Source organism: Geotrypetes seraphini, chromosome 18 (assembly GCF_902459505.1).
Source record: "Geotrypetes seraphini chromosome 18, aGeoSer1.1, whole genome shotgun sequence".
Lineage (NCBI taxonomy): Eukaryota > Metazoa > Chordata > Amphibia > Gymnophiona > Dermophiidae > Geotrypetes > Geotrypetes seraphini.
Genome location: NC_047101.1, coordinates 24,599,008 through 24,614,757, shown reverse-complemented (window position 1 = coordinate 24,614,757; position 15,750 = coordinate 24,599,008). Strand labels below are relative to the sequence as shown.

The 15,750-nt window shown below is 45.3% G+C and overlaps 1 protein-coding gene across 2 annotated transcripts in view; it reads right to left on the bottom strand.

The window, feature by feature from the left end:
* Positions 1-15,528, bottom strand: part of FLT4 (fms related receptor tyrosine kinase 4) — a 266,815-nt gene extending 251,287 nt beyond the window's left edge. Inside the window, exon 1 of one of the 2 annotated variants that reach the window (XM_033927003.1) lies at positions 15,295-15,528. In XM_033927003.1, the coding sequence (XP_033782894.1) occupies positions 15,295-15,352 (58 nt within the window). In that variant the 5' untranslated portion in view covers positions 15,353-15,528. The remainder of the gene's footprint in view (positions 1-15,294) is intronic. The other variant, XM_033927002.1, reaches the window with a different exon arrangement.
* Between the last annotated feature and the right edge of the window lie 222 nt (positions 15,529-15,750).

Here is a 15,750-nt window from a genome sequence, read left to right as displayed (position 1 = left end):
CTGACCCCCGCTTCTTCCCCGTTCCCCCCTCACAGTGCACGCACCCCCCCCTTCCCTTCCCATGCACCTCTAGTTGTTCACTGCCACGAGTATCAACGTCAATGTGCTCCTTGCGACCCCGGTGGCGCTCCCGGTGCGGCACCCGGAAGTGACATCAACGGGAGAGCTGATGTTGTCGCAAGTTGTTGCTAGTGGTGGTGAACAACTCGCGGTATGGGGGAAGGGAACGGGGGTGCGTGCGCGGCAAGGAGAGGAGTGGGAAGAGGAGGAGGGGTACCGTCATCCCCACCAACGTGGCTCCAGGGGCAGCCTGCCCCCCTCCCTCCCCTTACTATGCTACTGATCATAACATATCAGTAATATTACAGCCTGGCCAGATATGAAGGAACATTTGATTCAGACGGAGTAATCCACTTTTTGCCAGTGAAGTTGAACATCTTTTTAGCTCTGCTGGTTTAATAATGACTCACAAGCACCCTTGAATGAGTGACAGTCATTTTCAAAATTTACCCCCTCTTTTACTAACCCCCCTCTTCTACGAAACTGTGCTAGCAGTTTTTAGTGCGGCGAGCCACCGCTCATAGAGTTCTTCCCCACCCACCCCCCAAGGCCATCAGTGCTGCTATCCTCCACTGCAAACCACCCTACACCCAGGCCACCAGGGCTGCTATCCTCCCTTCATGCCCAAGATGATTGGCGCTAATGTCCACATCCTTCCCCACTGACCGGCACTGTGCTTAGAACATAAGAACATAAGAAATGCCTCCGCTGGGTCAGACCTGAGGTCCGTCGTGCCCAGCAGTCTGCTCACGCGGCGGCCCAACAGGTCCAGGACCTGTGAAGTAATCCGCTATCTATACCCCTCTATCCCCTTTTCCAGCAGGAAATTGTCCAATCCATTCTTGAATCCCAGTACCGTACTCTGCCCTATTACGCCCTCTGGAAGTGCATTCCAGGTGTCCACCACACGTTGGGTAAAGAAGAACTTCCTAGCATTTGTTTTGAATCTACGAAGTTCTTCTTTACCCAACGTGTGCTTACCATACATGTGCCAGGGCTGAAAGAGCCTGCCTCCGATATTCTATGTTGGGCCGCTGTGGGGTCTGGAGCATCTGCTCATGTTCAAGGCCTTCTAGCTCCCACCCTCTCCAAGATTCTCATGAGATTCTCGGAGAGGGCGGGAGCCAGAAGGCCTTGAGCATGCATGGATTGGAAGATAAGCAGCGTCAGTGACCTTGGGAAACTTTGGAAAAAGTTTGAAGTCTGGTGGACTCATGTCTGGACTGTAGGGCGCATGAGGTAACACCTCCCAGCCATATTTGTGTAGCTTTTCAATGACGAGTGGAGAGCTCCATCTTCCCCATGGCCAAAAATATTCTGACCAGCTCAATCACAAGTCAAACAAATGATGATTTTTGCTTACAATCATGAAGGCATCATCATTACAAACAAAGTTCCATGTGGAAGAAGCGTCACAGCAGTATATTATTGTGATTTTTTTTGCAGAAAAATGCACAAAACCCGACCTCAGTTGCTCTTGGCTGGACCACTCATTCTTCAGAACAACGCTCGCCCGCACATAGGGAATGTCGTCATTGAAAAACTACGCAAATACGGCTGGGAGGTGTTGCCTCATGCTCCCTACAGTCCAGACATGAGTCCACCAGATTTCGACCTTTTTCAAAAGTTGAAACAACCTATGCGTGGACATCATTTTGCTTTTCTCCGCCAGTACCCGAGCCCATCGGCAACTGAACAAAAGCGGTGTCTTGGATGGAATAATGAAGCTTCCCGGACGTTGAGACTCGGTCATTGCAAAGCAGGGAGACTATATGGAAGGACTGTAAAGAAATACTTGAAAAAAAATAAAACATGTAAATTTAAAAAAAATAAAAATAAAAAATAGTGTGCATTATTTATGAAATGACCCTCATAGATATACAGTATAGATATATTTGCAGAACAAGCATTCCAAACTGATAATACATCAAAGACTACACTTGGGATGTGTGGTTTCTAAGTTACTGTTTGGAAATGGGCTCCCTGCTGGGTGATTTCCACTGCCACAAACTGAGAGGAAACATCTCAGCTAAAGAAGCAATGGCTTCACCAGTCAGGGGTTATAAAAATGCTGGGGACAATGTTCAAAAACCTGCAGCGTGGCTAAAATAACCAGGTAAATTACCAAATTACTAGCAAACGGACTTTATTTTATTTAATTAAATTGCACACGGAATTTGGGGCAGGCATCCAAATTTCCGCAGGCAATTTTGAGCGCCATACGGTATGTAGAACCCTCTTCCTATCATTTTAAATCTGTTTATTGCGAGGCAAAACACCATACAGAGATCAACAACAATAATCATTTTTACCTGCATACAATTAGATGGTTTTGGGGTGGGGGATCACATTTTTTAATGGGTGGATTAACCTGAATAAAACTCAAACTTAGATAGGTGGTTCTGTCCAGAACCCCAACTTCTTTGTGTAAAAAATGGGATATAAAGATCAGAATGTGTTCATTCTGTGTCTAATAATAATAATAATAATTTATTTCTTATATACCGCTATACCGTGAAGTTCTGATACTATCTGATACTAGCAAATACAACACAAGCCCCTCGAAAAACCAAAATACTATAATCCCACCACACTTTCGACCTAGTTTTCAGCACAACACAACTACTCATGAGAGATCAACAGAGCCCACCAGGAGAAGTACTAACATTCCACAGGCATGGGGTTCCAAAACAAGGCAGAAAACCCCACAATTCGCACCTCAACAACACTTCTTCTGTGAGGATTATTAAGAGGAGGAAAAAGCCTCAGATCCCCCCCCCCCTCCACCAAACCGAGAAACTCAGGTTGAAAACAGGTGGAGTTCTACGGGGTGTAGTAAAGTCACTGGCATAAAAAAAACCCTCCTCAATAATAGAGAAAAGCCTTGTGCAATGCAAGTGAGATATATTCCGCCTTATGCTGGGACCCCTGTTATCTGAAAATGATTTGAAAAGCCAAATCCTAGTGAGTAAACAGAAAGACACCGCACATCGACGGTGGCCAGCGTTTCGCTAATCATAAGCTGCCTCAGGATGTGAAGTCACAGTCAATCTCTCAGGTCGACTCCTCGATCAAACATGGAGGTTCCCCATGCCTGTGGAATGTTAGTACAGTGGTGCCTCACACAACGAACTTAATTGGTTCCAGGAGCAAGTTTGTTATGCGAAAAGTTCGTTATGTGAAACGCATTTTCCCATAACAATACATGTAAAAAAAAATAATTTGTTCTGTAGCATAAAATATGCTAAGATGACATAAAAAAAGATAAATTTACCTTGTTAGAGCTGTTAGCATGATATAGAGGGGATATATGTGAAGGGGAGGGGAGACAGGGGTTTTGTTGATCCTTGCTGTGTATTATAATCACCCCCCACATACTCCCCAGTACCTTTTTTAATTCCTCCCATCTTTCCCAGCCAGTGGCGTACAGGCCAGAAGCGCAGAGATCAGGAGCAATTCCTCTGCACGCCTGTGTGGGCCCATGCCGATCTCCGAATGGCTGCAGTTAGTTCTTGTGAGTCCCGCGAGAGCTGACTGCAGCCATTCAGAGATCAGCGCAGGCCCAGGCGGCGGGGGGGAGGTTTAAAAATATGCGGTGGCGGCGGGGGGAGGTTTAAACATATGCGGTGGCGGCGGGGGGAGGTTTAAACATATGCGGTGGCGGCGGGGGGAGGTTTAAAATATGTAGCGCCAGTTAAGCGATGCAGCTCGGGCGACTGTTGTGTGAAACGAAGTCCGTTGTACGGATCAAGACAAGAAGTTCGTTGTGCGCAGCGTTCGCTGTGCGAGGCGGCCGTTATGCGAGGCACCACTGTACTTCTCCTGGTGGGCTCTGTTGATCTCTCATGAGTAGCTGTGTTGTGCTGAAAACCAGGTCGAAAGTGTGGTGGGGTCATTCTGTTTCTGATGTCATCAAACAGTTGTTCTTTGATGACATAGTCGCGGTTTCAGTATTCATGGTTTCAATTATTCACGGTTTTTAGCTTGCTGGCTCCTCCCCCAAATTACATCAGCTTGCATAGAGAAATCGCTGATTCCAAGCGTTTACAGCAGGGGTGTCCAATGTCGGTCCTCGAGGGCCGCAATCCAGTCGGGTTTTCAGGATTTCCCCAATGACTATGCATTGAAAGCAGTGCATGCAAATAGATCTCATGCATAGTCATTGGGGAAATCCTGAAAACCCGACTGGATTGCGGCCCTCGAGGACCGACATTGGACACCCCTGGTTTACAGAGACAATTACTGATTCCCAGCACTTTCTTCACCGTGTTTTGCCTCTCCTTCAGGAACAGGCCAGGTCTCCCACCACGTTATTCGCGCTTTCAGCATATTCACGATGGTTTTTTTTAATAGAAAACAGCGAATAACATATGAAAAAGTTATTTGCGGGTTTTCTGTATTTGCAGTTCTGTTAATCCCCTATCACAGCGAATACGGAGGGAGAAGTGTAATGGCTATTGACAGAATACATAGGGCTCCTTTTACGCAGGTGCGCTACGGGTTTTACCGCACGCACCGGATTAGCGCGCGCTAGCCAAAAATCTACCGCCTGCTCAAAAGGAGGCGGTAGCGGCTAACGCACGTGGCATTTTAGCACGTGCTATTCCGCGCGTTAAGGCCCTAGCGCACCTCTGTAAAAGGAGCCCATAATGTACATTATATTCTGGTTTTGTGCATAATGATGTTACCTGTGAAAGTGATTTTAACCAGTAGACTAAGCTGTGGGCTCCTTTTGCTAAGGTGCGCTAGCGTTTTTAGCGCACGCAGGAAATTACCGCGCGCCACGCTTCTAGAACTAACGCCAGCTCGATGCTGGCGTTAAGGTCTAGCGCGCGGGGCGATGTAGCGCCTTAAAGCCCTAACGTGGCTTAGGGGAGAGTGTGGCGCAGTGGTTAAAAGCTACAGCCTCAGCACCCTGAGGTTGTGGGTTCAAACCCACACTGCTCCTTGTGGCCCTGGGCAAGTCACTTAATCCCCCCTTTGCCCCAGGTACATTAGATAGATTGTGAGCCTGCCAGGACAGATAGGGGAAAATGCTTGAGTACCTGAATAAATTAATGTAAACCAGCTTCCCTGGGAGAACAGTATAGAAAATTGAATAATTTAAAAAAATAAAAGAAGTCCTTAGAGTTACAAAGCATTTACAAAAAGAGCTGAAGAGCTTCTTTTCACACAATGATTTTTAACTTTATATATAAGGTTGCTGAAGGGGTTAGAAATTATGAATGCTTTTGTGTAACCCTTTCATTGTATACAATTTTGAAAGGGTGGTTGATCGCTGGAATAGTCTTTCACTCCAGGTTATTGAGGCCAGATGGGATAGACATGTGGGATCTATCCGCAAAGATAAATAGGGAGGGTCATTAGAGTGGGCAGACTTGATGGGCCGTGGCCCTTATCTGCCGTCTATTTCTATGTTTCTATGTAATTGTAGGTAAGTTCTCTGTTTATATACAACAAGCCTTGCACAAGGAAAATGTGCAGATGCCCCCCTGCTCAAAGGTGTACATCTTCTAGACCAGGGGTAGGGAACTCTGGTCCTCGAGAGCCGTATTCCAGTCGGGTTTTCAGGATTTCCCCAATGAATATGCATAAGATCTATTTGCCTGCACTGCTTTCAATGCATATTCATTGGGGAAATCCTGAAAACCCGACTGGCATACGGCTCTCGAGGACCGGAATTCCCTACCCCTGGTCTAGAAGATGTACACCTTTGAGCAGGGGGGCATCTACACGTTTTCCTTGTGCAAGGCTTGTTGTATATAAACAGAGAACTTACCTACAATTACATAGAAACATAGAAATAGACGGCAGATAAGGGCCACGGCCCATCAAGTCTGCCCACTCTAATGACCCTCCCTATTTATGGGGAAAGTATTCCTTCAGCCTAATCACAATACGAGGGGGTGCTGAAAAGTTCTCAGCCCCACCAAGAAGAAGATGACGTGGATATAGTTTAGAAACCGTTTCAAAACACAGAATTTCTTTTCTGCAAATTGGCACTTCATGAAATGAGTTAGCACCCTTTTCAGCTACAGGGGCAAAATAACACTCAGAATTTAGGAAATTGGTTGGTTGGGCTGAGAACTTTTCAGCACCCCCTTGTATGTAACAAAAGTGAGCCAAGTATAGGACAATCAAGCCATTGTGACATCACTGATGAGGTTGGCTCTTATTGGTGGAATGAGGCATTATGACATCACAATCTCAGTTCTGGTTACCGGAGACTGAAAGTCTTCACACTACGAGGATATGGTTTAATCAGTGATCTGAAACAATCTCAAAAACATAGAATTTCATTTCTGCAAACTGGCACTTCACAAAATGAGATGACACTCTTTTTAGCTACAGTGGCAAAATAATGATCAGAATTTGGTTAGTTGGGCTGAGAACTTTTCAGCATCCTTTCATACCCCAGGCTTGAAGCTAGTGACTCTAGAGAAAACGTATGTATTCTGCCAATGTTACAAGTAGATCTAATCTCAAACATTTCAGGGCTTTCTGAAAGAGAAATGTTTTTATGAATAACATCTACACTAATCTCAATCTTAAGTCTAGCAAGTTAATGTCCTGTAAAGCTATTCCAGTATAGTATTTGTTGGGCTTGTGTTGATCAAATTCTTCCATAAAACAGGCCATTATGACAACTGAATTTGTTGACTCCCAGTTATGTGATATAAAGAGGAACCACCATATCTTCATTTCATTACTCAGCAAATTATGGGAACAACAAAGTGAGGAAACAGAAGGTTTCTGACAGGATGGATAAATACTCAGGAGCAGAATGTGGAATGTGGGAGTTCCCCCTGTCAGAGGGCATGCCTGAGAGCAGATGCGCACACTTTCAACCATGGAAGGATGCAACATGACTGCAAGCCCAAGAGCCCCACCTGCTGGCTAGTTAAGGAAAGGCAGAAGACTTTCTGGGGGGGGGGGGGGGGGGGGAATAATTTAATAAAACGGCAATTAATTGAAGTCTATTCTATAAAGGAAAGTAGGCACCTATTGAATACACAAGCAATACTGCTGGTGCAAATGCTTGCTCCTAGATTCAGGAAATATGAAAATAACTTATACTGTTCTATAAGTGTTCTATATGTGTGAGTCCCAACCACACTCAGTCCAGTGTGCACATTTCGTGAAGCACGCACAATGGAAAATAGGCACATATATACAGAATTGTGCATAATTAAACTTTTGCTATTTACATACTTATGTACATATATGAACATGTATGACAGTTTTCTAGCCATGTTCTTGCATATGTGCTGCAGAAATGTTACCGTCTTCTGTATAGAATTACCTCCTTAGTCTTTTTCCTGCAATTTCCATGTACATATTTTGCAAAATTGGAGGCCCAGACTTTTTTGTTTTTGGATCTAGACCAGTTTATAAATTTTCTGGATGCATGGAAACATTGCTACCGTGTTTCCCCGATGATAAGGCAGGGCCATCAAATAAGACAGCCCCCCCCCCCTTTTTAGAAAAAAAATGTAAAATAAGGCCCCCCCCCCCCCCCCGCAAATAAGCCACCCACCGATACCTGCGCTTACCCGAATCGGGTGGTACGGTGGGTGACTCCGTGTGGTCCCTCCGTCTACCGTATTTGCCACCATGGCTGCGTGCCGCGCCTCGTCATGAAGTGAAGAGGAGGAAGTGACAGGACTGCAGCGCGCGCACGTGACTCCACGCAAGGAAACACAGGCAGCTTCCCTCATCCCTCCCTAACGGAGACTGCAGGAGTTTGTTCACGGCCAGAACATCCAATACAGGTAATAAAATTCTGTTTTTTTTCAACAATAACTGTGTACTGTAGTCTTCTTCATGGGTAAATAAGGCATCCCCCCGAAAATAAGCCCTAGAGCATATTTTGGCCTTCCAAAAAAAATAAGACAGTGTCTTACCATCGGGGAAACACGGTATCTATCCCTACTTACAGTGTACAGTGCTCCCCCACAAATTTGCGGTATTTTCCGACCGCGAAGGGGAGGCAGGAGAAGGCAGCCGGAGCGCCGGTAAGTGAAGGAAATCACTCGCGGTATGCTCCGACCGCCTCTTCCTGTACTCAAGTCGGGCCTCGCCAATCAGGAGCTGCGTGTCAAAGCAGCTCCTGATTGGTGAGGCCCGACTTGAATACAGGAAGAGGCGGTCGGAGCATACCACGAGTGATTTCTTTCACTCGCTGGTGGCTCCAGCTGCCCTCTCCTGTCTCCCCTGCTTAAAAACCATATTCGCGGTTTTTCGACATTCGCGAGGGTTCCTGGAAAGGAACCCCCTCCCCCGAATATCAGGGGGGAGGGGAGTACTGTAATGCTACAGATGGACAGACTGGCTAGGCCATTTGGCCTTTAACTGCCATCATGTTCCTATGTTTATAATGTGAACTGAATAGTGTGTTGGAGGGTAAATACCATCTTTTTGATAACAAAGAGGCCCTTTTACTAAGGTGCGCTAGCCGTTATAACGTGCATTAAATATTAGCGCACGCTAAACTCTAACGCATCCCTAGACTATAATGGACGTGTTAGTGTTTAGCACGCACTATTTAGCAGGGCTCCAAATTGCTTTAATTTTCCTGTTCTAGTTATAAAAGAATCTGGCTTCCTATTTCCCACCGTATTAACTTTAAGATATTATTTTTAGTATTTAAAGTTCTAACCTTCAATGAACTGCAATTTATGACATAAGAACATAAGCAATGCCTCTGCTGGGTCAGACCTGAGGTCCATCGTGCCCAGCAGTCCGCTCACGAGGCGGCCCAACAGGTCCAGGACCTGTGCAGTGATCCTCTATCTATACCCTTCTATCCCCTTTTCCAGCAGGAAATTGTCCAATCCTTTCTTAAGCCCCAGTACTGTACTCTGCCCTATTACGCCCTCTGGAAGCGCATTCCAGGTGTCCACCACTCGTTGGGTAAAGAAGAACTTCCTAGCATTCGTTTTGAATCTGTCCCCTTTCAGCTTTTCCGAATGCCCTCTTGTTCTTTTATTTTTCGAAAGTGTGAAGAATCTGTCCCTCTCTACTCTCTCTATGCCCTTCATGATCTTGTAAGTCTCTATCATATCCCCTCTAAGTCTCCTCTTCTCCAGGGAAAAGAGTCCCAGTTTCTCCAATCTTTCTCTTTCTCTCTCTCTTTCTTTCTATCTCTCTCTCTATTTCTCTCTGTCTCCCTTTCTCTCTCTCTTTCTGTCCCTCTCTACTCTCTCTATGCCCTTCATGATCTTGTAAGTCTCTATCATATCCCCTCTAAATCTCCTCTTCTCCAGGGAAAAGAGTCCCAGTTTCTCCAATCTTTCTCTCTCTCTATTTCTCTCTGTCTCCCTTTCTCTCTCTCTTTCTGTCCTTCTCTACTCTTTCTATGCCCTTCATGATCTTGTAAGTCTCTATCATATCCCCTCTAAGTCTCCTCTTCTCCAGGGAAAAGAGACCCAGTTTCTCCAATCTCTCAGCGTATGAGAGGTTTTCCATCCCTTTTATCAAGCGTGTCGCTCTCCTCTGAACCCTCTCGAGTAACGCCATATCCTTCCTAAGGTACGGAGACCAATATTGGACGCAGTATTCCAAGAATGATTATTCCTTACAATGTCCCTCACTCTTTTCGGTCATCTTCTTTAAACTTATTAACGGTCCCCTCTTTGAAAATCGTGGGCACAAGAAGAAGTGACATGTTTTCTGTTATGGCTCCTAAACGGTGGAATTCATTGCCACATTATATCAGAAATGAAAAAGATCTCACCTCTTTTAAAAAACTTTTGAAAACTTTTTTGTTTCAAGACGCTTTTAATACTTAATATGTTTTATTTTGGACCCTTCATACTTTGTTATAGATATCAACCCTTTTCCCTCCCTCTCGTTTTTTCCTTTTTATGTCATTTTCAATATAAAATGAATTGTAACTTTTCCCCCCTTTCCCTCTTTGATCATGTCTGTCTTTAATCTGACTGCAAAAATTGTTAGTCGGTTTATTTATTATGTACGTTGTCTTTTATACCCGATTATCTGTGGGACCACTAACTAGTGGCTTTTTAAGTTGTTCATCGCTTAGAAAGTTTGTATAAGCGATTCATCAAAGGGTAATAAAACTTGAACTTGAATCCCCTATTTAACTAACTCCCCCCCTTTTACAAAACCGCGAAAGCAGTTTTTAGTGAAGGCCGGTGCGCTGTTCCCGACACTCAGAGTTCCTACGAGCATCGGGAGCAGCACAGAGCATTCAGTGCACCAGCGTGCGCTAAAAACCCGCTATTGCGGTTTTGGCAAAGGGGCGATAATATTTCTGTGTTCTGCCCCAATTTAGATTTCCTTACTTCTTGAGTCCAGTTGTATAATATTCCTTACATTCAAGTATTCTTTCATGCAATTATATGGTCCAATTTAAAGTTGTAATGTTACAGATATGAAATAATACATTTTTAAAAAATGAATAACCCCCCTTAGGGCCTCTTCTACTAAACCGCGCCAGCGGTTTTTGCGCGGGGAGCCGCACTGAATGACCCGCACTGATCCTGACGCTCAAAAGAACTCTTTGAGCGTCGGGAGCAGTGCGGGCCATTCAGCACGGCTCCCTGCGCTAAAACCGCCAGCGCGGTTTAGTAGAAGAGGGGGTCAGTAACCAATGGAAACCAAAGTTCAATTATAGTCATTCAGCCAAAACATTTTTTTATCACCATCCATGGCGGTAGAGCTCCAGCGCTCATAGAATTCCTATGAGCATCAGAGCTAATAGCGCTTCGGCCGGTGATAAAAATGCTTAACACGGCTTCCTAAAAGGGGGCCCAAGTGGTTTGTACTGCACTTAATAATTAACAAGCCAATAGCAGTTGGCTAGACGACAACCACATAGCAGAAGGATCTCACAGCTTCTACAAAGGACTGGAGAAGCCTAGTGATTGATTGATTTATATACCGCCTATCAGTTATCGAAGCGGTTTACAAACAGGTACTCAAACATTTTCCCTATCTGTCCCAGTGGGCTCACAATCTATCTAACATACCTGGGGCAACGGAGGATTGAGTGACTTGCCCAGGGTCACAAGGAGCAGTGTGGGATTTGAACTCGCAACCTCATGATGCTGAGGCTGTAGCTCTAACCACTACGCCACTCCTTCCAACAGGGAAGCCTGGATTCAAATACTACTGACATGCTGTGCAACTTTGGGCAAGTAACTTCACTCTCCCTTACCTCAGGTAAGTTAGCGATTTACAGCATGGCAAATACGATGAGGCCCATAGGAACTGAATGGGCTGCGTTACATTTACAGCACTGGACTCTATAGCACAGATTTGTAAAAGAAGCCCTTAGGGAGATACGTAAAAAATGGTGCTCAAAGATCAGCACCAAAACAACTGTTACCACCATGTTTCCCTGAAGATAAGACAGGGTCTTATATTAATTTGTGCTCCCAAAAACGCACTAGGGCTTATTTTCAGGCAATGTATTTTCTTTTCTTTTTTTTTCCATGTACAACAATCATCTCTCCCTTCCTCTCTTCCACCCCAATTCTTTCTCTTTCCTGTCATTCCCCCCCCCCCCCCCCCATGTGCAGTATCTTTCCTCGACTCTCACCCATCCCCTTGTGCGGCGGCTCCAAGGCCTCCAAAGACAGCGGCAGCGCTATGAATGGGCTGCTTCAGGGCCTTCCCTCTGCCGCCTCATTGTTTTGGAGGCTTCGGAGTGGAGGTATGTCAGGCTCACGGTGGGAGGGTCAGTGGGGTTCCGCTGCACAGAGGGATGGGAGGGAAGGCCTGGCCACGAAGCAGTCCATTCACAGCGCCGCCACTGTTTATGGAGGCCTTGGAACTGCTGTACAAGGGGATGGGCGAGAGGTGAGGAAAGATGCTGCACATGGGGGAGGAGAGAAAGGAAAGAGGAAGAATTGGGGTGGAGGAGATGGAGAGATGATTGGCAAATAGGGCAGCTCTAGTGTCAGGGATGGAGTTGGGGAGTGTCAGGGTGGCTTCGGGGGTCGATCTTAACTAGAACTTATTTTGGGGGTGGGGCTTATATTAGGAGCATCTTTAAAAATCATGCTAAGGGCTTATATTCGGATTGGGTCTTATTTGGGGGGAAACACGATAAGTGCTATTTTATAAAGGGTGTGCCCTGTCTAGAATTGCACGTAACATTGATTCCCGCATCTAACTTTGGGCACCAGACTTCTGCCTGCTGAAACCTGCTATAAATACTAGCACGCATGTTAGGCGCACTGAGGCAGTAATCTATAACTACATGCGTAGCTTATCGGAACACCCCATGCGGATGGACCCATAATAAATATTTTGATTACTTTGATCCTTTTGGCTCCTCTTTATTTGGAAAGACCGTTGTCCTACCCCACTTTTTCTTGCAACATCTGCGCCCCTACCATGGCCATACTCCCTTTTTGGGATACATGGTATGAGAGTTAGGCGCCATGCCTTATAGCATAGCGCCTAGTCAGGTATGTGCATAAATTCTGAGTGCCAATTAACATCAATAATTGGTGGCGCCCAATTATTGATGGTTAAGAGTTCGATAACCAAATTAATATGTGCACCCATCTCAGCACCATGCACAAATCTGGGCACACCATTTTGGACGCCATATATAGAATTTGGAAATTAGCTTTTATGATTTCTGACAACAGGGAAATGCCAAACATACCTGAATGTAATGTGCCGTGAACTACTTTGAGGGGCCTCTGAAAAGTTCTCAGAGAATGATGTGAAGCCATGAAACTTACAAGTTATTCCACAGTTTTCTGACACTTTTTGTTTCAGTGAGGCAAATGCATCTAGTAAATGGGCAGAGGTACAGGGAAACCAAGCCATTGTGACATCACCGATGAGGTTGGCTCTTAGGCATTGGTGGAATGAGGCATTATGACATCACAATACTAGGGGCTGCTGAAAGATTCTCAGCTCAACCAAGAAGAGAATGATGTGGAGCCATGAAACTTACAAGTTGTTCCACACTTCTCTTGACACTTTTCATTTCAGTGAGGCAAATGCCAGGGCCATCCTGAAATAAATGGGCACAAGTATAGGGAAACCATGCCATTGTGACATCACCAATGAGGTTGGCTCTTAGGCATTGGTGGAATGAGGCATTATGACATCATAATATGAGGCGCTGCGGAAAAGTTCTCAACTCAACCATGAAGAGAATGATGTGGAGCCATGAAACTTACAAGTTATTTATTCCACACTTTTCTTGACACTTTTCGTTTCATTTCATATCATTGAAACAAAAAGCATCAAGAAAAGTGTGGAATAACTTGTAAGTTTTATGGCTCTACATCTAATGCGTACACTAAATTTGCTCCCCCCCCCATGTCATCTCTACAGCTGTAATATTTTTGGTCTGTACCTTAACCTGCTATGACTCCAGTTTTCTCCCGAGCTTATACAGCTACTAGTACTGCATCACATCACCTTTCCTATGGGATATTCAACTAAAGTGCTAGCTAAGTGCGCTATCTGAAAAGTTTTAGGTACCAACTGAAAAGCAGGGGGGACGAGGAGGAGAAACATCAGTTGTAGCAAAGAGGGGGGGAGGAAGGAGGGAGACAGAGAATACCCTGAGAATGGGGACCGCGGCTTTCTGTGTCACCCATGTCCTTGCCTCAGAAACATGTAACTGCTTGCACGCTATATACAGTTATACACTGGGAACAAAATGTGAGGTCATTAAATTTGCGGATGACACCAAACTATACAGCAGGGTTAAAACCATGGAAGACTGCGAAGATCTCCAAAAGGGGGCACTCGGAGAAATTGAAAGGTGACAGGTTTAAAACAAACGCTAGGAAATTCTTTTTCACCCAGAGGGTGGTGGATACATGGAATGTGCTTCCAGAGGCTGTGGTAGATAGGAGCACTGTACAGGGCTTCAAGGAAGGCTTGGATAGGTTCCTAGAGGACAAAGGGATTGAGGGGTATAGATAAGTGTAGAGATGGGTTATAGGGATAGGAGTAGAGGTAAATTACAGGAATAGGAGTAGAGATAGGTTATAAAGCTAGTCAGGGACCACTGCTCAGGCAAAAGGGCCTGATGGGCCGCCGCGGGAGCGGACCGCTGGGCGAGATGGACCTCTGGTCTGCCTCAGCGGAGGCAACTTCTTATGTTCTTATGTTCTTATGTACTTGCTTCCAAGGGAAGGAATCTTAACAGTCACATAGCTAATTGACACTGTCGTCACATCTTATTCAATACACATGCAAACAAAAAAAAGGTGATGGGGGGGGTTAACTGACTACTGATTCATCGCATCTGCATTGGTTCAGATTTAAGTAGCAAGCTGGAACGAGCCCCACCAGCGCTTGAGCTGGGGACACAGATTCTCCATCACTCAACTCATAACCCCCCCCCCTTACCCCTGTTTAATTTAGGATCTTCATTCCAATGAAAGCAAAAGCCCTCAAAATCTCGCCGCAACCTTCTTTAACCATATATTTCCATTAATAAGCAAGTTAAACACTTATACCTGCTGTATCTCTGACATATTTCCGGTTATACCCAATCGGGAAGGGGTAAAACACGGACCTCACGGATCTAAAACCGCACGTCCTTAAAAATCCGAGGTCCGTGCACTGACAAGTCCGCCTTCGCTTTCCCTGCAGCTCAGCTCAGGCCCCGGCTCCCTCGCGGACTTCACGGATCTGAACTGCACGTCACATCCTTAAAAATCCGAGGTCCGCGCCACTTTTAGTCTCTGGCTCTGACAGAGCTCTATGACAATTTAATTCTGACGGATCCTAATGTTTCCCCCTCCCTATGCTAGAATCCGTCAGAGTTAAATTGTCATAAAGCTCTGTCAGAGCCAGACTAAAAGTGGCAGGGACCTCAAAAGTGGCGCGGGCCTCGGATTTTTAAGAACGTGCAGTTTTAGATCCGCGAGGTCCGTAAGATCCACGTTTTACCCCTTCCCTACCCAACCTCTCTGGGCTCACTAATATAATTGAAATTTGTTACCAATGTACTTGGCAATATTTTCTGTAACATCGCTGTATATGGACAGTCTCTTCCTCTGTAAACCGCTCTGAACTGCTTGTGGTATTGCAGTATACAAAATAAAGTCAATATTATAATCATAATCAATAACACTGCATAAAGAATAAATCCCTCCCCCCCCCTTTCCTTCCATTACATTTCATCAAGGATTAAGAAAAAGCAAAGAAATAACCCCCCCCCCCCTCCCCTGGATGTGACCATCCAGAGCTCTGAAAGGTCAAGCAGGTCCAAGACCCTCTTACCTGACTTAGGAGAGATCCCGATCCAAACCCAGAGCAGCAGCGTGAAAACTCTCTTCATTTCCAGGGTTCGACTCCTTAGAATTTGGAGTTTCGAGAGGGCTGAAATGAAACCAGTTCGTTCCTTTTTTTTTTTTTTTTTTTATCCTTAAAAGCGTCTCCAGCACACGGCAGGACGAGGAGAATTCAAGTGCAAACCGATTCACCAAGACAGCTCAGAAGCCGAGGATGTGTTTCAAGTGAGAAGTGGAAACGCTTTTCCCCTTCAGAGGAAACTTAAAAAAAAAAAAAACACAACCACCCCAAACAGATCAGGATGGATTTGGTCTGATTTCCTTTTCCTTTCGCTGCTTTTGCCAGGAGCTCCATGCATTTCCACCGGGCTGAAAAAAAAAAAGTTTAGAGAAGCACTTTTCCGGGGGGGGGGGGGGAGTAGGGGGGGAGGGAGAGGTTCTGATT